The 22,163-nt window shown below is 36.9% G+C and overlaps 1 protein-coding gene and 2 long non-coding RNA genes across 3 annotated transcripts; 1 reads left to right on the top strand and 2 right to left on the bottom strand.

Annotated features, from left to right (window-relative positions):
* Nucleotides 1-9,841: 9,841 nt before the first annotated feature.
* LOC144999670 (uncharacterized) lies at nucleotides 9,842-10,753 on the bottom strand. The gene is made up of 2 exons (XR_013660955.1): nucleotides 10,502-10,753; nucleotides 9,842-10,301 (listed from the first exon to the last, which is right to left on the bottom strand). It is a non-coding gene; the product is annotated as an uncharacterized LOC144999670 (long non-coding RNA).
* A 1,649-nt stretch (nucleotides 10,754-12,402) lies between these two features.
* Nucleotides 12,403-17,624, top strand: LOC145000869 (HAD-superfamily hydrolase, subfamily IG, 5'-nucleotidase). Its single transcript, XM_078960168.1, has 17 exons — nucleotides 12,403-12,768; nucleotides 13,063-13,166; nucleotides 13,536-13,655; nucleotides 13,825-13,914; nucleotides 14,015-14,130; nucleotides 14,228-14,327; nucleotides 14,452-14,523; nucleotides 14,620-14,667; nucleotides 14,742-14,819; nucleotides 14,900-15,019; nucleotides 15,100-15,205; nucleotides 15,640-15,803; nucleotides 15,947-16,081; nucleotides 16,193-16,323; nucleotides 16,461-16,523; nucleotides 16,613-16,691; nucleotides 17,031-17,624. Exons 1-17 carry the CDS (start codon nucleotides 12,495-12,497, stop codon nucleotides 17,079-17,081), a joined length of 1,851 nt encoding a protein of 616 aa, XP_078816294.1. The 5' UTR covers nucleotides 12,403-12,494; the 3' UTR covers nucleotides 17,082-17,624.
* Nucleotides 17,625-18,738: 1,114 nt separating this feature from the next.
* LOC145001762 (uncharacterized) lies at nucleotides 18,739-20,337 on the bottom strand. Its single transcript, XR_013661708.1, has 2 exons — nucleotides 20,055-20,337; nucleotides 18,739-19,202 (listed from the first exon to the last, which is right to left on the bottom strand). It is a non-coding gene; the product is annotated as an uncharacterized LOC145001762 (long non-coding RNA).
* Between the last annotated feature and the right edge of the window lie 1,826 nt (nucleotides 20,338-22,163).

Here is a 22,163-nt window from a genome sequence, read left to right as displayed (position 1 = left end):
ATATATGTGTTTCAGCTTTATGAGAATTGCATGCTAGTATTGAGTAGATAGCAGTAGGATAGCATGTTTAAGTTATGCCTGATATTGTGAGCTTAGCATTGTAGGCTAGTACAATTTCTTGTTATGAGAATAGAGTTGCTTGATTAGTTTCCTGTGTCTGAATGTTGCTTGCCTTGTGCTTTGTGGGACTCCGGGTGATGGGAGTTAGCCATTAGGTGAATACGTAACATCACATGTGATCATGGTTGGATAATCTCAGAGTATTGGATTTGGCCCTACTGCGTAACTCTTGGTGGAGTCGAGGCAAGCCTAGGATGAGAGTAGCTGAGGATTGGTTTTTGGTTAAGTCAGAGATTTCCCTAGGGCAAGCCTAGGATGAGAGTAGTAATAGCAGTGACTTGGTGGAGTCGAGGCAGTTCTTGAGGAAAGTACGGATATATGTGGAAGGTAGTAGGGGCCCATACTACTGGAAGCAGAGGATCTGTACTTAAATCAAGGAAGGCCGAGGCAAGACCAGGAAACCTGTAATAATAGCGATCCCTCGAGATATATTAGTGTTTCTAACGTGTAATGTGATGTGTTTTTAGAATGGTAGTTTTACGCCCTAGACCAGCAGGCGGCAGTTCAGGTGCCGGGGAGGGATCAAGATCAGGCTCGGGGGTCGAGCAGCTGGATGAGCAGACTAGGGAGTTTTTCACTTCAGAGGTTACTCGTATTGTACTTGAGCAGACTCCTGTGATCTTCGGTTCGATCAAGGAGGGTATTTTGGAGTTGATGGATGAGAAGTTGAGCAGATTTCGTGCTGAGATGGCAGCCATTATGGGGTCGTGCACACTCACCTTCAGGGAGTTACGGGCTTGTGGAGCTCCAGACTACCATGGGGCGCGGGACCCCATTTCAAGTACTAGGTGGTTGGCAGATGTTGCCAACGTGTTCCGCACCAGCAGATGTCCCGAGGGGGACAAGGTCAGATTAGCATCCTGTCTTCTGAAGGACAGGGCACGAGATTGGTGGGAGGAGGTTGGGCATGTCATCGGGGATAATGCAGCACTTGATGTTATGACGTGGGTTGATTTTACTACCAGGTTCAAAGCCGAGTTTGCACCGGTTATCGAGGTGCAACAATTAGCCAGGGAGTTTCAGGATCTTACTCAGACTACATAGACAGTAGCGGAGATTACCGCTAAGTTCAGGGAGAGGGCTCTTCTTGTTCCTCAATACGCAACTGATGAGGAAATGAAGAATGCCCGTTATCATGAGATGATGCGGAGTGATATCCACCAGTTTGTGAGCCGATCCAGCTGTAAGACGTTGGATGATAAGATTGCAAGGGCGAGAGAGAGAGAGAGAGAGAGAGATTGATCTTGAGATGGAGAGGAAGAGGAATCCGGAGATGGCTTCGGGTATAGGGAGTTTGGGCAAGAAGCCCAAGGTTTCGGATCATAGGTCCAGAGGTCAGCAGATCCACAGTCGGTGTGGTAAATGTGGGAGATTGCACGATGGGGTGTGCAAGGCAGGTAGTTCCGGCTGCTACAAGTGCGGTCGGATGGGGCATATGAGCAGAGATTGTACAGCTTCTACCACTACCACCGCAACATCAGATCTGATTTGCTTCCATTGTAATCAGAGGGGACATAAAAAGTCCCAGTGCCCGAGATTGGCTGCAGCGGGGAAGGTGTCGACACCTGCCCCTGCTACATGGAGGATTACGGACGGTCGTCAGGGCCGGGCCGAGGCGCCGGTGGCGAAGAGTAGATCTTTTCAGGTGACAACAGATGAGGCGCAAGAGACTCCTGACGTTGTGATGGGTATGTATTTTCCTTTTATCTCTGCATTTATTATTGATTGTTCCTAATGTTACATGTTTGCGTATAGGGTTGTTCTTAGTGAACGACATTTCAGCTACAATGTTATTTGATTTGGGGGCTACCTGATCGTTTGTCTCTCTTGCGCTTAGCAAGAGGTTTAGTAGAGCTCCAGGGGAGCTGGATTTTCCACTCAAGGTGGATATAGCTGATGATAGGACCGTCAGGATCGCAAGGGTGCATAAGGTATGCTCGATACAGTTATTTGATGAGCAGTTTTCGATAGACCTAGTCCCTATTCCTTTGCGAGGGAACAAGGTCATAGTAGGCATGGATTGGCTGAGCCCCAACGGGGCGGTGATTGATTGCGAGTTGCAGCTAGTGAGGGTTCGCACTCCTAGTGGGGAGAGCTAGTGATTCAGGGCGAGAGGCCACAACACGGACCGATTCTTTGTTCAATAGCGATTGTGCGAGGCACCGATTCTGACCCTGCCAGAGGGAGTGGATGATTTTGTAGTCTACTGTGATGCCTCGATCACAGGTATGGGAGCAGTGTTGATGCAGCGGGGGCATGTGATAGCTTACGCCTCTAGATAGTTGAAGCCTCACGAGGCTAACTATTCGACACACGATTTCGATTTGGGGTCAGTGGTGTTCGCCCACAAGATTTAGAGACATTACCTCTATGGGGTCCGTTGTACCATCTACACATATCACAAGAGTCTGAGATACCTCATGAACCAGTCGAATCTTATCATGAGGAAGCGTCGGTGGTTAGATGTGGTGAAGGATTACGATTGTGAGATCCTTTATCACCCGGGGAAGGCCAACGTAGTGGCCGACTCCATGAGCCGCAAGGCAGCAATGGCCCCGATCGGGGATATATGCTTGAGGATGACAGTGATTACTCCATTGTTGGATCAAATCAGGGATGCACAGGTTGAGGGCCTCAAGGAGGAGAGGCAGAAGTGTGAGAGGATCGTGGGTCGAGTAGCTTCCTTTGATTATGACAGTCGGGGATTGTTGACCCTTCATGGGAGGGTTTGGGTACCGTACTAGGGCGGAGTATGGCATGTATTGATGGACGAGGCCCATAAGTCTCGATTTTCCATTCACCTAGGGGCGACGAAGATGTACAGAGATCTTTGACCAGACTATTGGTGGCCCTTCATGAAGAGGGATGTCTCCTGGTATGTGGAGAGATGCCTGACCTACAAGAAGGTCAAGGCAGAGCACCAGAGACCCCACGGCAAGATGCATTCGTTAGATATTTTTGTATGGAAATAAGAGGACATTACCATGGATTTTATCACTAAGCTTCACAGGATTGCACGGGGAGTGGACTCGATTCGAGTCATAGTGGATCGACTGACCAAGAGCGCACATTTTATACCGATCTAGGAGAGCATATCGACTAAGAAGCTAGCCGACATCTACGTGCGCGAGGTAGTGGCACGACACGGAGTGCCTGTTTCGGTTGTGTTAGACCGAGACGTCCATTTTACTTCTAGATTTTGGAAGCGGTTCCATGACGAGATGGGGACTCATCTTCATTTTAGCACCGCTTTCCACCCCCAGACGGACGGGCAGAGTGAGAGAACGATTCAGACTCTCGAGGACATGCTCCGGGCATGTGTTCTAGACTTCGATGGTAGTTGAGATACGTATCTTCCACTGGCAGAATTTTCGTATAACAACAGTTACCACACTAGCATTGACCATCCTCCTTTCGAGATGCTCTATGGAAGGAAGTGCAGGACCCCGATTTGTTGGGGGAAGTTGGTCAACGAGTCATCGGGAGCACCAAGGTGGTCCTGAAGACCACAAAGTTGATCCAGCAGGTTCGTAGTAGACTGCAGACTGCGCAAAGTAGGCAGAAGAGTTACACGGATAGGAGGCATTCGGACTTAGAGTTTCAGGTGGGCGATATGGTCCTCCTGAAGGTATCACCCTGGAAGGGTGTTATCAGGTTTCAGAAGAGGGGCAAGCTGGGCCCTAGGTTCATTGGTCTTTTTAGGGTTTTGGCCCGGGTGGGTCGGGTTGCTTATTGGTTGGATCTTCCGGCAGAGCTCAGCCAGATCCACAACACTTTCCATGTTTCTCAGTTGAGAAAGTGTTTAGTGGACGAGTCAGCAGTTGTACCCTTGGAGGATATTCAGGTTGATAGCAGCCTGAATTATATCGAGAGACCAGTGGTGATCTTAGATTGAAAGACAAAGACCTTGAGGAACAAGGTGGTTCAGTTAGTGAAGGTGTAGTGGCAGCATTGAAAGGGTTCAGAGTGGACATGGGAGTCTGAGGGGGAGATGAGGGAGCATTATCCAGAATTATTTTCAGATACAGCAACAACAACAGACTTCGAGGATGAAGTCTAAGATAAGTGGGGGAGAGTTGTAACGCCTCATTTATGGTATGTGATTTAAATAAAGTATTTTCATTTCGTAAGGGGTACTCGACGAGTTTGTAGCCCGACTCGTCGAGTAGAGAAAGGATGATCATGCAAATTGAGTTGGCTACTCGATGAGTCTATACACTGGGACTCGACGAGTCCACCTGTCTGGATGAAGCCCTAATTTTAAGGGTTTGCACCCTATTTAAATGCATTAATGCGCCCCAACCTCGCATCCATCACCCTCAGAGCATCCTTTACCGAACCCTACTCCCCTTAAAGAGTGTGTGAGTGATTGTTACTTTGTGAAGGAACTTTGGAGCAAGTAGAAGAAGGAGAAGGTTGAAGAGTTCAATGAGGAGGAAGTAGATCCAGAACACACTCAATTGTGGTCATCTATTCTGGTAATAAAGTCTCCATCTTGCTTATTGATCTAGTAGATCTTGTTTGTCCCTAATTTGTTGATTTTAAGCCCAAAAACCCCAAATCCTTTGTGATAAAGCCTTATGATCGGGTTATACTTCAGATCTGGACCCTCATTGCATTCTAGAAGTGTAAAGTTTCAGTTGTGGTCGTGATTGAGGTCCCTCTTGAGCTTGGAACCCCATTAAGAGCCTAGACTTTGCATTTGAAGCCTTTAAAGCCATGCATGCACGTAAAGTTTGCAACTTTACGTGATAAGCATGCCCTAGAAGCTTGGATCTGTGATTTGGAGCCGTTGCATGGCTTAAACCAGGTCTGTATGGAAAAAGGACTTAATAGACTTGGCGAGTCGCAAGGTTGACTCGGCAAGTCATATAAAGATAGTCGTGGACTCGACGAGTTGGATGAGAAACTCGGTGAGTCCGATGAAGTTTGCCTTAGACTCAATGAGTTGTTCATACAACTCGGCGGGTCGGATGAGTTTTCCCGATTAAAGTAGAGTTTTAGTGAAATAACTTCACTCCTTTTTAGTTACACATGAAGTTAGCAACTTCACGTGTTCAGATAGTCCCAGGAGCTTAGATCTACGAGTTAGATGCTCTGGAATGGATTGGAATCGATTGTATGAAATCTGCACGCTAGGACACGATGAGTTGTTCTTTGGACTCGACAAGTCAAGTCGCGAGTCCCCCGTCTTTCTTCGTTAGTGAGTTCAGGGTGAATCAGTGAGCAGGGAAGGGACTCGGTGAGTTAAAGTCATAGTAAGTAATGGAGGGACTCGGCGAGTCTGCGCCCTGAATCGGCGAGTCCGGTCAACTGGAAGTTGACTTTGACCAGTGAGTTGACTTTGACTAGGGGTAAAACAATTATTTTACCCTGAGGGCATTTATAAATACCTGATCTAGTGTTTTTGGGATTTGTAGCCGCACAGTTCTGGATCAGCAGTCAACCACTTTTAGAGTTAGCATCTCAGCAGCCAACATTACGAGGTGAGTTTTCCTTCCAGTAAGAACGGGTCTATGGCCACAATGCCGGCCCATTTAGTTAGTAGTAGTTCCGGATCTCGGTCCGATGCAGTAGTTAAAGTGCTTGATGTCTTTGTGACTCATGCATGTTTTGTGTTATGTGTTCCGGACTCCGGTCCGATGCAATATGCAGTATATGTGTCCATGCTAGTTGATATGTTTATGCTATGTTATGTTCAGTCAGTTACAGACTTCGGTCCGATGCAGGGGATAAGGTCCCAGTCAGTTCCGAACTTTGGCCCGATGCAGTTAGTTCCGGACTTCGATCCCATACAGTTTCAGACTTCAGTCCGATGCAGTTAGTTTCGGACTTCGGTCTGATGCAGAGGGCAAGGCCCTGGTTAGTTTCCAGACTTCGGTCCGATGCAGTTTCTGTATTCGGTCCGATGCAGTTTCCGGATCTTGGTATGATGCAGTGGGCAAGGCCCACTATGTGTTTTATACGTTATTATATGGTATGTGGTATTTTGGGGGACCTCACTAAGCTTCGTGCTTATAGTTTTCAGTTTTGGTTTCAGGTACTTCCACTAGCAAAGGTAAGAGCTCGGGTTGATGGCATCGCACACACCACAGCTTCAGTTTCTTTTATCCTGGGAGTTTGTTTCAGATACTACGATATGTTGATACATTTTTCTTGTCATGACACATCTATTACAACTTTTTGGGATTTGTGACGTACGGTTTCATTATATATTATGGATGATTGTTAGCTTTTAGCACTATTTAAACAAAAAAATTTGGGTCGTATTTTGGGTCGTTACACTTGGAAGAGTAAAGAGAAGAAAACCCACGAAAACAGCTGTATCCACGTCGTGGACACCACTTACACGAAGTGGAAAGGAAAATTCTGGAAGATGAGTACGCGTAAAGTATAAATCCTTGCCCGATAAGGATTCATCTAAGTCCACGACGTGGAGCCATATTACACGATGTGGAATGTAATTTCATGAAAAGTATATATATATATATATATATATATATATATATATATATATATATATATATATATATGTATATATATAACACTTATGGGTTTGGGGTTTGGTTTTTGGGAGAATAGAGTTCCATAAGTCGTTTTTTCAGAGGATTACAAGTCAGAAAACCCAGAATTTCAACCAAGGAAGAAGAAGGAGATCATAGTTTATTCTTTTTTTGGTATATTACTATGTCATTAACTATGAAGTTTGTTAGTGTGATTGCTTTGTGAGTAGCTAAATCTAGCTGCTTCTGTTAGCTAGATGAAGCTAGAACTCATGGTTTGTTTATATTAATTTAGACTTTTCTCGTTGGTTAATGTCTTGTGTTTGATTGTTTATACCTAACATGCTTAATTTGATACTTGATTGCTTTAATTCATATTTTATGTAGTTAGTGACCATTAATCTGCATGAATTTGACTACCTAGTAATTTAGTGAACATTAGATCATTAGTGCTAAGATCAAACCAATCTTAGATAAGTAATCGAACTATTGAATTTGGTTGTGTTGGAGAACTCATATTGTGACCACACTTGTGTTTGTTAACTCAATCTTACATAGCTCCAATCCTATCTAATAATTGATTCAATGTTAAATTATGTGTGACCATGCATAACTCTACATGAATTAATTGAATATTGATAAATTTGGAATTGAATTACTAATAATATTTTAATTGGTAACCAACGAGAATTGTTATAATTAATATTTAAACAATTGAGGGAAAGTGGATTCAAATTAAAAGAAGTGTTTTTATATCTTGATAAAAAAAAGTAATGATAAATTAAGTTCATCTAAACTTGCAAAATTAGATAAAAACCTCATTTTATTTTTGTTAGAATTTTAGATTAATTTAATATAGTAAGTAGATTAAATAATTGATTTTGTTCCCTGTGTTCGATACACGATTTTTGTGTTATACTATTTGTGATGGGTACACTGCCCTGAGTCGAATATCTAGTAGGAGAGTATGTAAAATTAGGTGTAGCTATTTGTACGCATCAAATGAGTTACATTATCTCCTGTCTGAGAAGCACAATCCTAAAGTTGAACAAATAATTTTTGGTTAGTTGTCTTTCAACTCGAGAGTAAATTTTAAATATTTTCATTAACAATTTCAAGTGGGAGTATTTATATAATATAATATAATATATACTTATACAACTTTTATATCATCCGAATATGAGACATCAATTTGTTGATTATATGATTGAGATTCACCACCATTCATGATAAAATGTCAACGTAAAGGTTAGTTAGTTAGCAATATAAATTATATTAAATACTATTGGAGTTAAGGTATATACCAAAGTTTCAATTTTGCTCTCCAATTCAGAAATTATTCTAGCCTCTTCAATAATTTTGTTAGTAGAATATAAGCTGGTCGTGTTTGTTACATTGTAAGTTGTAACTTCAACTAAGAAAACTGCTTTTCGATGTTTCAAAACGTTTAATTCGGGTGGGAACATAGCCAAACTATCACCTCTCTGTTGAGAAAAAAAAGGTATAAATACATAGATAAGTAAAAGGCATATAATAAAGATATTATACCTTCTTGACTATATCAACTAAATCACTCGCACTTAAATCCAACATTTTCCTTGCATCTCTATCAAAAGTGATATGGACATCGTTCCTGTACCATCCTGGACATTGATAGGGATAAGCTACCTGTATGAAAAGAAGTTATTATAAACATATTAAAAAATTATATTTTTTAAAGATATCAATGTTAAAGGCAAGGAGCTTTTAAATACTTCTCTTTTATCTACACCTCTAACAAGTTGCATTCGTGATTTTTACACTTGTATGTTGACAAATCATCGATGCATTTATGGGAATCAGAAGCATGATGTATATTGTAATCACTAGGTATGAGACCCATGTATTACATGGGTTTATTTATAAAAAAAATTAAATATGAAATTTTAACAATTTGAAAAGTTTGAATTATTAAAATTAATGAGGCTTTAATGTATTTAATACATTATATATAAACCTTTTATAATAAATACGTTACATATATATTACCTTAAATATTAAATGTGGATTTTAATTTAATAAAATGAAAAATACAATAAAATGACAAGTGGAAAATAAAAAATTTAAAAATTCTAGAAAATGTCATGTGTCCAAATGAAGGAGAAGGGGGACATGTGACAAAAACCCTTCATTTATTATAGTAGATTTGTGCACTTATTGCCATATTTAATGCAAGCATTACAATACCAATCATGGTCTTTTCGGATTCCCTTGATTATTCCAATCAAAATAAATTTACCTGTTTGTAACAATACAATAAAGTATATTAATAAAAAATATGTAAAATGTAAAATATAGAAAAAGAAAATAGTTAAAGTGCAACATTATAATATACCTTCAATGGTTGGACGACATCACAAACATTTTTGATTTCCAAATCACTTTGAACCGAATGATTTGATAAAACTAACTTTTACCGGAACTTGTAATCTCCTTAATATCAACATTAACAAACAATTTAGTAGAATCGTAATAAGATTGAAGATCAACACGATCGGAAAAGAAAAATAAAAAATAAAAAACACATATTTTTCATACCAAAGCAAATATTTGAATATTATCACAAACCATTCCAAACATTAAGGGCAACAAACTGGACAATTATGATAATACATGAAACATCTGAGTTTTTTTTTTGTCAAAAATCACTTAGCCAATGGGCTTGAAATCCAAAAAGAGTAATCCTAAGCCTTGTATCCCTACAATAATAAAGTTCAATTTCTAACATAATAAACAACATATACATATATAAGAAATAAGATATAAAGTAAAGGTTAAAGAACTCACTCTAAGTCACTTGTAATCAATGTTGCAGAAATCGCTCGACGGTACCTTGGCGGTGGACTAGGGTCAAAGGATTAATCGCTTAGGCGGGGATTAATCAGGGGGTTAATCAGGGACCATTAACTATGAAAAAATTATTAATAAAATAATAAATATAACATTAATCTTAAGAATATAAGGGTACCTTTAACAAAAAAATATTGCATTTGGCAACTTAATTCTTATAAAAAAATATATGGGAAGCTTTACATAGATCTACCTTATATTACAAGCCTAAACTCCAACATTCAAATTTTAGGATTAAAACATTAAAAAATTTAGAATTACAACATCCAAAATTTAGGGAAACTTTACACAGATCCACCTCATATTACCATCTAGTGATTGGAATAAGATGTTACAAATACAAGTTGAAGTAATCACAACAAACCTATTACAACACCAAAAAAGAACCACTTGATAGTATTATACACAAACTGGGAACAACAAAAATGGACCATTATACCCTCCAAATTTGAATAGCATCCAAATGGTACATCACTACAGTCTACAACCAATAAGTTTTGAGCATGAATCATATTACTCTGTTAAAGAAATCACTTTGTAGAACATGAAGCAGCAAGAACACCCCCTGGAACATGAGAATTGAATAAATTTGGATGATTTTATTTTGCTTTCGTTCACTCCTTTCCCTTTCATGTTATGCTAATCGGACAAGAAGAGATGACTGGCCCATGAATACCAACACCATGCTTTGATAATCAAGACTAAAAGATTCACTCAGGCAATTGATCGAACACTTGGTGGGCATATGGTTCTATACACAAACTAACATCACTAGCACTTCTGCCCTACCTGTTACAACCAGAAACAATAAGGATCTTGGAAGTAACTTACATACATATATGCATAATCACGAGTTATCGCAACAACAATATTCTAACATTGTTTTGATTCAACAAGATTCAATATGGTAACATACGTATATACATATCCCTGAACTCAACTAAAATTTATAGCATATGATTAAGAAATTGAAAACCAGATAATCTTACATAATCAGGATAACGAACACTTGGCGTCAACGGGAAAACAAGGTTGGTGTGGACCGTGTGTCTGCGATTCTACAATCAGTGAAGTGATTCTCCAATCGATCAGCAATCGGTGACTTGTGAGCCTGCGAGAGAGATAGGGATGAGTTTGAATTGAAGGTGAATCTGAGTCGATTTCAATCATAATTTTGGGGGATAGCAGTGGGGTTGTTCCCAGATCGAGAGAGAAATGAGTTTCGATCCCATATCGTTGGTGGGATAAGAGATGAACGCAAAAGTTATTCTATAAGAAAAAGGAGCTAGATCCTTTGAGACGCAAATCGAGCTAAGCTTTGGGCTAGCCGGCTCCTTTGAGCTAGTGGGTCTTTAAAAGTTAGCCGAGCCAATATGGTCTGATTGAAGTACTGGTTGGTTCGATTTATTCCGATTAGGACCGAATTGGTCAATATCGGTTTTGACCGATATTGACCAATGCCGATTCTTTTACCCTCTAACTCTTATTCGTAGGCGGTTGGAGGCTGTCAAACGCCTAGGCATCAATTAATTGGCTGCTTAGGCCGATATTTACAATACTGCTTGTAATGAACTTGATGTTGTGCTTTGATTGATTTGAGTTAGATGCATCAAGATCGCGATGTGAAACGATATGTCTGAGTACATCTAAGAATGATAAAAAGAATAACGTGACTTATAGGGATAATGAAAATAATGTAAAAAACTAACCAAAACATGACTTCTTGGGACAATTTTGCTATAAAATTGATCCAAAATCAACAAAAACAAAACTATGAACTGGACTTCAAAAATCAATACATCTCTTAACAATGGTATCCTAGTGCAAAACAATATGCTGCTCTTGTCCATTAATATTAAAACCATCTCCCATCATAGCCATGTTTGGATTCTTTATCATTAAAGTGTCTCCAACATCAGAAGATTTGGAGCCTAAGGAATTGACTGTTGAAAACACGATATTGAATCTTTGTGCCATATAGACAAAATAAGAAGGCTAGTAAATGATATAAAATAAATAAAAATAAAGGTAAATATAACTACTTAAAGTAGCTTGCTCATCTATAAAGATCATTCCAATGGACAAGATTTGTGTTTTAAACTTTGGTATGAAATTCCCCATGCTAACTATTCGAACTTTAAAAGTGGTATCAGGTGACACCACACCAATGTCATTCAAGTAGGTGATGTTTGAAGTAGACCTGATGCTGAAAGTAAATAGTGTAGAAAAGGAGTTAAGTAAAAAGTATACAAACGTACTTGTTTTAGGTAATGTTAGCATTCATGAAAACGTATCCAATTTATAGGAATATAATTTCCAATTATACCCTTTTTGATTTTTGTTGAAAAAAAGTTATGAAACAAAATATTAAAACATTATTGAAAGTACATTGCTATAAGGAAAAAATAACAATTTACTTTGAAGTTTGTGTATATTATAGCAACCGACTTTAATTTTAATAATTGTTGTAACCATTTTTATATATTTCGATAAACGTATAGAAAAAGTATAAAGTTTAATTTCATAAATCTTGTGTGTATTTGAACCAATTGAACCATTAAGTGGTCATGCTAACCCATGAATATAGATGAACATAATTTATCTGTTATTTTGCTAAGTATTCTAATTAATATTTTATTTAAAATAATTAATTAATAATTTTAAACTTTTATTATAAAATTTAAGTAAAAAACCTTAACGGTGGTTTAACGCATATTATAACCAAATAAAAAATATTTTAAAAAAGAACAGAGAAAACAAACACAAGCCCAACGCCCCCAACCCCCTTGGTCCATGTAGGTGAAAGCCCAATGTACGAGACGGACAAGGGCGTAGAGCGGTAGAGATCCAGAGTTGCTTATCCGAAATCCGATCCAAATCCGGCAAAAAGGCAACAAGAATCAGTAAAGTACTTCAGAGTTCATCCCCAAAATTCCCTCCTAACGAACCACTTCAGTTCTGCTCATTGAGTTGTGTTTGTCTATGTCGGGCATCACATTGACCTATGCTGTTGTTCGGCACCCTCTTCTTCCAGTCTCCGCTTCCGCTTCCGTTTCCGTTTCTCCCAGCAGTAGCACTTTAACTACCAAGAGAAGACCCCGGCAACTACATTATTGTCAATGCACCGTTGACGCCAATTCCGCCATAACCAGCGGAGCTGCTGCTGATGATATATTTTCCGTTAATACTTCTTCGCAGAACTGTGACTTCGATTATCTCGGCCAGAGCACCAAAGGCGATTTAAATCTCAAATACGGTGCCTATTCTTATTATTATACATCATCCCTTTTCTCCTTGCTACAATTCCAATGGCTTATAATTCAAAGTTCAAACAGAACCAACTCGATATGAGCTGCGATTTCAGAACTTTGATCCTTGTTCCTAAACACTAAATGTGTTTGCTTTGCTCATTAGATTGTAGACTTGATCACGCTTTGCCTACTTTACTTTACTGCACCATCTGTGAATGAATCTCGCAACACTACCAGTTCTTCGCTTAAAACATTACTTCGTTATTCTTACACGTCTATGTTATGTTGTGTTGAAGCAGGGATAAATGGCCATACAGATATTGCTTGGAAAGGTCCAATTGAGGAGGTTGCCAGGTTTCAAGCCAAAGAGGCGGAGGGCTTGCTTAAGGACCTTGGAATACAGGTTTCCTTCCTTCTTTGCTTGCACGTTTGTAATTGAAGTACTGAGCTTGATTGACTTCTACATGATGTTCCAAGTTCGTCCTGCTATTTCTTTTTCTCATTGACATGATTGTTATATTTAGGTCAATGTTTAAGACCCTTTGTTTCAAATGTTTTCTTATGCTAAAATCAAGTGCTTAGTTACCCTCTCTTTGCTCACTATTGCAAAATTAGAAACGTTTTTAACATGGTTTTTGAATTAAACTTTGTAACATGCTAATACATTTGCTCATTTGTTTTGACATGTTTTCTCTTGCACCTTGCTGATATATGAACAGTCTGGGATACATCATACATGACAGCGATTTTACTAACTATGATTCTTGTGCAGGATCCATCTTCTTCTAGGCATTCTCCACGTGGCATATTTTGTAGCCGCACATTAAATCTTCGGTCAATCACTGCAATCGGATATGACATGGATTACACTCTAATGCACTATAATGTGATGGTAATTACTTACTAATTAAGATTTAAGACCACATAAATAAATGCTTTATTGCTCAAGTGGTTCAATGAAAGAAGCCAAGTGGCATTCCATAAACTATCCTTTTCATTCCATTACCAAGTACTTACATTTTTGTTTGCAAATGAAATGACTTTAATTTATGAACTTGAAGGCTTGGGAAGGAAGGGCTTATGACTATTGCATGGAGAATCTAAAGAATGTTGGGTTTCCTGTTGATGGACTTGCTTTTGACCCTGATTTGGTAATTCTTTTTTTTTTTTTTTTTTTTTTTTTTTTCACTCTGCAAGCTAAGTTTATCATGCTACTAGTGATGATAATATCATGATTTATTTATCTAATAGGTTATTAGAGGACTTGTCATAGATAAAGAGAAAGGCAACTTGGTGAAGGCTGACCGATTTGGTTATGTGAAGAGGGCTATGCATGGCACAAAACTGCTATCCACCCAAGCTGTAAGGTGTGACCTTTAACCTTAATATTATGAAAACAGAAGTTGGATAATTTATTTACTTTTTTATGTTTTGATTTGGTTGTTAATTGTGTGCTTCTGAAAGTGAGATGTATGGGAGGGAACTGGTGGACCTGCGGAATGAAAGTCGGTGGGAGTTTCTCAATACACTATTTTCTGTTTCAGAAGCAGTGGCATATGTGCAGGTAGGTAGTCACTCTGTTTTTTGTTTTTTAATATATAAATTCATTATTCCCACCATCAGATATGTGACATCTTTCCAGTTTTAGATAAATAAAACTAATATGATCCATTGTTGTTGTATTTCAGATGGTTGATAGATTGGATGAAGGGATTATTTCACCGGATCTTGGCGTACTTGATTATGAAGGGCTTTACAAGGCAAGAACAACGCTTTTTTTTCCTAATAAAATACTTGTTAGAGTTATTTTGTATGTTGATTTTCATTGGTCTATGAATTTTTTTCGTTTGCTTCAGGCTGTTGGTAAGGCCCTCTTTAGGGCTCATGTAGAAGGTCAACTAAAGGTAAATTTATAATTAATTTAAGCATTGAATAGTCTAGTAATAGTAGTAATATTATAACTAATTTTATGCTACAGAATGAGATAATGTCGAAGCCAGAGCTGTTTGTAGAGCCTGATCCAGAGCTACCTTTAGCACTTCTTGACCAGAAGGAGGTATTTCCAGCTAATCTTTTTTTTTTTTTTCTTTAATAAAAAAAAAATAATAATTTTGTTTTCTGATTTGACGACACCAGGCTGGTAAAAGGTTATTGCTGATCACCAACTCAGATTACATCTATACAGACAAAATGATGAGGCATTCTTTTAATAGATTTCTCCCAAATGATATGAACTGGCGAGATTTATTCGAGATGGTTAGTAAACTTCCCCTGAATTTACTTTTTGACTTTGTTTTCAAAAATGAAAGAAAATATATTTAATATTTTTGATGTAGGTGATTGTGTCGGCTAGGAAGCCAGAATTCTTTCAAATGTCACACCCTTTATATGAAGTGGTGACAACTGATGGCCTTATGCGACCATGTTTTAAGGCTCGTCCAGGTCAAACAACGATAAATAATGTATTATTTAATTAATGTGATTTGCTTGTTGACCCATTTTGCCCTAACTATTTATATATAATATATATTTTTTCTTTTGATAAAACCCATCGGGTTCTAACCCTTCCTTTGAGATTGAGAGGCTGAGCAGACCTGAAGTTTCATAAAAGGGACTGAAAGCCCTTACAGTGTGACATTTTTTTTTTTTTTGTTACTAGAACATGGTATTAATTCATATATACAATGAGCTTTTCGAATATTGTCCTCATCAAAATGTAAGGGCTTTCTTTCCATGGCAACATCTAAACCTGTTGAATGCATAAAAATAAGTTTTAAAACAACAAGTCATGTCACCTTAAGATTACTGTTTATTTATTTTGCCTAAAAAAGTAAAGGGTTCGTTGGAATTAATTAAAGGTAGTTGATGGATTGCAGGGGGGTTATATTCTGGAGGAAGTGCTCAAATGGTTGAAAATTCATTAGGCATTCATGGAGATGAAATACTGTATGTTGGGGATCATATCTATACAGATGTAAGCGTATCTAAAGTACATCTTCGCTGGAGGACAGCATTGATTTGTCGTGAATTGGAAGAAGAGGTATTATATAATAAATTAAAAATAAGAATATATACTAATTAGGCATAAATAACTATTAACAAATAATTTTGTATATTATCAAAATTACCAGCCAAAATTAAAGCTATTTGGTTGTTTGTATTTGTATTTGTATTTTTTTGCAGTATAATGCTCTGATTCATAGCCGAGAGCACCGAGCTAAACTTGTAGAATTAATAAATCAGAAGGAGGTTATCGGTGACCTTTTTAATCAACTTCGTTTGGCTCTTCAAAGGAGAAACAAGGGTCGTCCTGCTCAAGTAATTACTTATATATATATATATATATATATATATATATATATATATATAAATTTGGGTATACGAGTTTACAAATAATATAATAATATATATATATATATATATATATAGACATTGGCTGCTACTCATATGGATGATACAGAGCTGACGGAGAGCGTGCAAAACTTACTGATTGTTATGCAACGCTTAGATGAAAAAATTGCACCAATGTTGGAACAAGATGGTGAACACTTCAGCAAAAGGTTTCAACTGAATCCCTATTATTTATCAATCAACATTTATCTATATGCTTTCTTCAAATATATATATATATATATATATATATATATATATATATATATATATATATATATAATGTGTATGTGTGATTTGGTGTTAGGTGGGGATATCTTTCACGTGCAGGCTTGTGGGACAAGAGTCACCTCATGAGACAGATTGAAAAGTACATTTCTTTCTTTCTCTATATTTTATAATCACTTTTTAATCACCCAATTTCAATTTCCAATTTCCAAACTACTACTACGACTACAGGTACGCTGATATTTATACCTCCAGAGTCTCAAATTTCCTCAATTATACACCTTTCATGTATTTCCGCTCACAGGAACAGGTATTTCATCTATTTATTTATAAAAAAATCCAACAAATACACTATTTATGTGTATCATAGCATCCTATTTTTGTTTATTTTTCTCTTTCCATTATACTTTCAATCTGGGAATTGCTTTGTATTAAGAAATGAAAGTAAGATGCTACAAACAATAAACAAATCAATGGAAGTATGTTACGTTGCTAATTCTTGTATTTAACCCTATTTACGACACAAGTGTCACTGCATATTATATATATATATATATATATATATATATATATATATATATATATATATATATATATATATAAAGAGAGAGAGAGAGAGAGGATTCTAACACGTTTTATTATGTTGCAGACTCTTGCCCACGATTCATACTCATTCTATGAATCTCGAATCAATCCATGAATGTCAGATTTATATGATGAAGAGCAATGTTGTTAAAGCTACCTTTTTTTGAATCAATCCATGAATGTCAGATTTATGTGATGAAGAGCAATGGTGTTAACGCTACCTTTTTTTTTTGTCAAAAATTGTGTAGGTATTATTGTGGTGTTAATTATGTTGTAAAACGTTCAACTTATTTTGCTTTTGCAGTATTTAGAAAGAACAAGATATATAGGGACTTGTTATATTTATTATTACAATTGGGTTGTACAAATAAAAGTAGTCTGCAAAGAAATAGAGACATTATGCTAGGTACATAGTTGTGTTTGATTTCACAAACACAAATATAGGTAGTGTTGTAAAACTTGCCGAGTTGGCCAATTACTCATCCTAGTACTTGCTATTCAGCCCCTTACCGAGGCGAGTTACAGAATCATGAGAACTCCCTGATCGGCTCCTTACTGAACTGAGCAGTGTTGTAAAACCCGGTCAACTCGATGATTAATATGTATAATATACTTAACGATTTATTATTTAACACAGATACATGTGATTATTACTACATATATATCTTAAATTTTCAGTAATTATTCACGAAATAAGACCATTATGTGTTTTTCAGTTTTTGTGTACTCATATGTATCTAATTTTGTTATATTTCAATCAATTTAAGATTTTAACTTATTATTTTGATATATATAAGCTCCCTAAAAATATTCTTACATCCTGAGTATTCGTTACTTCGTTACTTGGTAGTCGTCCGAAGAAGTACCGAGTAATGAGTTCTACAATCTTGAATATAGGGTGTTAAATGTCATAAAGGAGATCACAAGTGTTGTGGAAATGAATCTTTGGTTTAGAGGTATGCTATCTACAAATTCGTAGTTGGTATCAATTTTTGGGGTCCCAACCCAACTGATGTGATCCCCCTTGAGAGGTTCAAAATCACATTTGAAAAAGGTGAAGACGTACGTCTGACAATAAATGAGATTATGGGGTGTTTCTATGTTGGTTCGTAGGGATGTTGATCACAGAGAAATCATTTAGGATAGATGGTTCAATTAGAACCTGACCATTTCATATCACAAGCGATTAGCATAATTTTTTGCGGTACGAAGATAAAATAGAGGTCCATTTAAACATTATACTATTATTGTTAGTTTTCGGAATGTATATGTGTTGTGTCCGAATGTAATGCGAAAGGTTTCACAACTCTAATATCTAAAGTCTTCATTGTTTGTTTTAGAATGTATTGTTCTAATGGTTTTGAAGTTTTTGTGCACTAGGTTTCTTAAGCAACATCTGCGTATTAGGTAGACAGTCTATCACGCCTGGGTGTTGTTTTTCTATCGGTTCTTTCTCTAACCGACTCCTTGGGTGTCAACCTATGTAAATGAATGTTAGTTAGAAAGCAGGAAATACTTTTTGAGCATTTCTTACGATCAATATTATAACGAGTTTGTATTCTCTAATCGAAATCAGAATCTTATTTACACTCTTGAGCAATCTTTATTTTGTTTGAATCATGATTTCATTCTTTTAAAATCTATTCGACCCTACAATTATTTAGAACATTTTTAACTTTATATAATTATAAATTTTGGTAGATTTAAAGGTTTCAAACTCTGTTAATTTTTACAATATATACAATTTATAACTTAAAAACCATAAAAAAAAATTAACACAACACAAAAACCATATAAAACCATAAAATAAACAAAAAGTTTTAGTACACAACACAAAAATAAACACACAAAAAATATTAAAATTAAAAAAATAATCCGAAGCTATTCCAAAATCCTACTCCGATATACCGAAGATCGAACCGGAATGCCCTGTTCCAGACATAACGATAAACGATCATTTTACAAAATTTTAAAATATTTGTTATTTTTTCGAATTCGTTCACAAATATAACTAATTTAACAAAGCTTAACTAAATTCATTAGATCTCTAGTCGAAACCAACTAGAAGCGAGATACGAAAACCAAGATGCAGGGAATGATTTATGAAGAATCACAGTATGATAAACCTTACTATTGAAGTATTAGATCCCCATCTTCGAACCCATATAGAAGCAGGATACAAACTTTGAGTTTTGGCCTCTTCTTTAGTTCATCCTTAGGCATTGGATTTTGCTACCTGCAACAAAAGCATATCTATAAGTCATCTTATATAGGAAATCATTAAAATAAAACCAGTAAAATAATAATCATAGCCGTAATCAGTTACACATGGGCTGCCCCTAATTGTCAAGATTTTCAATTCATATTTAGATCACTCAAATTACAATACATATATGAAATTAAATATCAAAATTAGAACTCTTTTTGTTTAGTTGTTGGTTCTCTTAGTATAAATATGTGTTATACTTTTGTTATTAGTTTTCCATTTCTTAATCTTGATGGGAATTAATTTCTCAGTAATAATTGTTAAACATTAGCTAATTGTTTGAGGGTGATATTTGATATCTAGGATTACTTGATTTCTTTCTTGATTAATAAAACTAGTATTTGATATTTTATACCTTAAATTTATAGCAAAACAAATAGGCATTCTTTTGTAATATACATGTTGCTGTTAATAAGTGACTTAAATCCAAGTTTTTGAGTTATTATGATGAGGGCTTTTTAGTCTTTTTCATCCGTAGGAGTGATACTCTTATTTTTTTCTGCAATTTGTTTCTTTTTTTTTTTATCAGATTTCATAACCATTGCAAAATATTTATAAAGCGAAAATTTATTCCATATCAAGATGGCATATGAGCTCTGGAAAACGCGTTTTCAAAATTTCAGTTTTTCTTGAAAATTTTTCCTAGAAAACTAGAAAATTTTCAACAACCAAACGCACCCTAAGTTTTTTCGAATGAAAATTTGATAGGTATGTGGGTATCAGTCGACCGTTTGCTCTAGCCTTCTCCGACAATTGATGTGTGTAAGAACTAAAAATTGAAATGAAATAGAAAGCATAAATCGATTTAGGTCTGGAAGTTACCACGATAAAGGACTGAAGCTATCATCGACTTTTATCCCTCCATAACTACCAGTGATACCTGCTCCATCTTATATTCTGTTTCACGTGTCTCTTGACTGAAGCTATAATCAATTTATTCCTCTGCATAAACAACTTACGAATGAATGGAAAGCGAGTATAGATACACGAGAATTTGGGCAAGGAACTAGGGCATCGAACCGAAGATTAGGGTATATATGATCGAGACCATTAAAGTTTAGGAGCAGGCAACTTGAAATTAGAATTTTCACGGAAAATAGGGGCGGCAATTTGAAATTAGAAAAATAAGAAGGAATACCAAAATGTTTCAAATATACAAGGGGGAATATCAAAATCTATAAAAAATTATCTATTTTAAATTTAGAAATATAAATATTTAATTTTTTAATAAATAATTGTTTATTATATTATTTTATTTTATAATATTATTTTACTTTTATTTTTATTTTAAAGTTATTAAGTTTTTAATGTAATAATAATTTAAAACTTGTATATCTATTAATATTTATAAATTTTAATGAAAATATAAATATTTTTATTTTACTGCTCGTGGTTTAAGTTGTGAAAAATGAAAATCTAGTAGCTAGGGGTGAGGAGTCGGCATGGGCTTATGGGAATAGTCGTATAGGTATGGTTTGAGGAGGTATTTGTGTATGTATAGTGATGAGGGTAGGGGCAGTGGTGGGTGGTTGTAAGGTGTGTGTTAGGTGTGGTTAGGGTGAACATCTGGGTGTGGGTGTGAAGAAAGGGTTCGGGTTTATGGCTTATGGCTTATGGATTAAGGATTATGTCTGTCTATATAAGCCTTAAGCCTCAAACTTTAAGATATAAGCTTAAATCCATAATCCCAGATCCATAAGCACTAAACCATAGGCTATATACGCCAAAAGCCAAAAGCATTAAGTCAAAAACCCTAAGATATATGACTACACCGTAAGCCATAAGCCTTAAGTCGTATGGCCCAATTTATAAGCCTTAAGCCCTAAGTCATATACCATAATCTAAATTCCCTAAGCCCCAAGTCATAATTCATAACCTATAAGTGTAACGACCCAAATTTTCATGTTCAAAAATTTCATTTTAAAATATTACTTTAGAGAACATTAATAAATTAAAACATTGTTTGATTACACCATAACACATCGCAATCCACGTTTTAAAAGTCAAACCATACATCCCATCAAATATCAGAGTACAATCCCAGTAAATCTCGTAAATGCGGAAACCGAAGAGTGTGTGTATGACGTGCCGCTACCACGCCGGCTCCTTCCCCTTCGGTGCAGAGGTACCTGAAAACAAAACTGTAAACATAAGCACAAAGCTTAGTGAGTTCCCCCAACGTACCACATACCATACAAACTCATAACATAAATACTGCCAGGCTATTATGGGGTGCCTGACTACCCGGTACGGCCATTCTGGGGTGCCGACCTACCCATACGGCCATTCTGGGGTGCCGTCTTACCCGTGTCAAGCCATTCTGGGGTGCTGACTACCCATGTCAAGCCATTCTGGGGTGCTGACTACCCATCGGTCCTAACAACCGATCCTCGGGGGCTGGTCCCCTCCCACTACCTCTATCGCATAACATAACAAGCCAACATACAAGCATACCATCACATACAGTCAGATGATTCTGGGGTGTCTAACTACCCTGCGGTCCTAACAACCGAACTCTACTACTATCGCATATAACGTATCATGAGAGCATATAACATAACAGGTAATAGCAAACCTAGATGATATCACAAAGACAATCATCTATCATACGTCTCCTACTGGTGGGCCGGCATTGTGGCCTTAGACCCACCACTACTGGAAGGTAACTCACCTGAACTGTTGAGCCCTACTGATAAATCTCTGGCTGCTACTCGACAATCCCCTGATCCGCTGCTCCTCCAGCTCTCCGAGCTATCAATATACATATAACACTTAGTCTGACAGTCAACTAAGTCAACTCTGGTCAAAGTCAACCTTCCAGGTCAACCCTACTCGCCGCGTCTTCCTAAAGACTCGCCGAGTTCATAAGCTCAGGGTCTTTCTTATTCGCGACCCGACTCGCCGAGTCAGTCCATGACTCGCCGAGTCCAA

Source organism: Lactuca saligna, chromosome 6 (genome assembly GCF_052625555.1).
Source record: "Lactuca saligna cultivar CGN05327 chromosome 6, ASM5262555v1, whole genome shotgun sequence".
NCBI lineage: Eukaryota > Viridiplantae > Streptophyta > Magnoliopsida > Asterales > Asteraceae > Lactuca > Lactuca saligna.
This window is presented reverse-complemented; position numbering and strand designations above follow the sequence as displayed.

Coding starts and splice junctions, on each gene's coding strand:
- LOC145000869 (XM_078960168.1), top strand. CDS start 12,495: ATGTCGGGCATCACATTGACCTATGCTGTTGTTCGGCACCCTCTTCTT. Junction 12,769..13,062: donor CGATTTAAATCTCAAATACG/GTGCCTATTCTT, acceptor GTGTTGAAGCAG/GGATAAATGGCCATACAGAT. Junction 16,524..16,612: donor CTCATGAGACAGATTGAAAA/GTACATTTCTTT, acceptor CTACGACTACAG/GTACGCTGATATTTATACCT.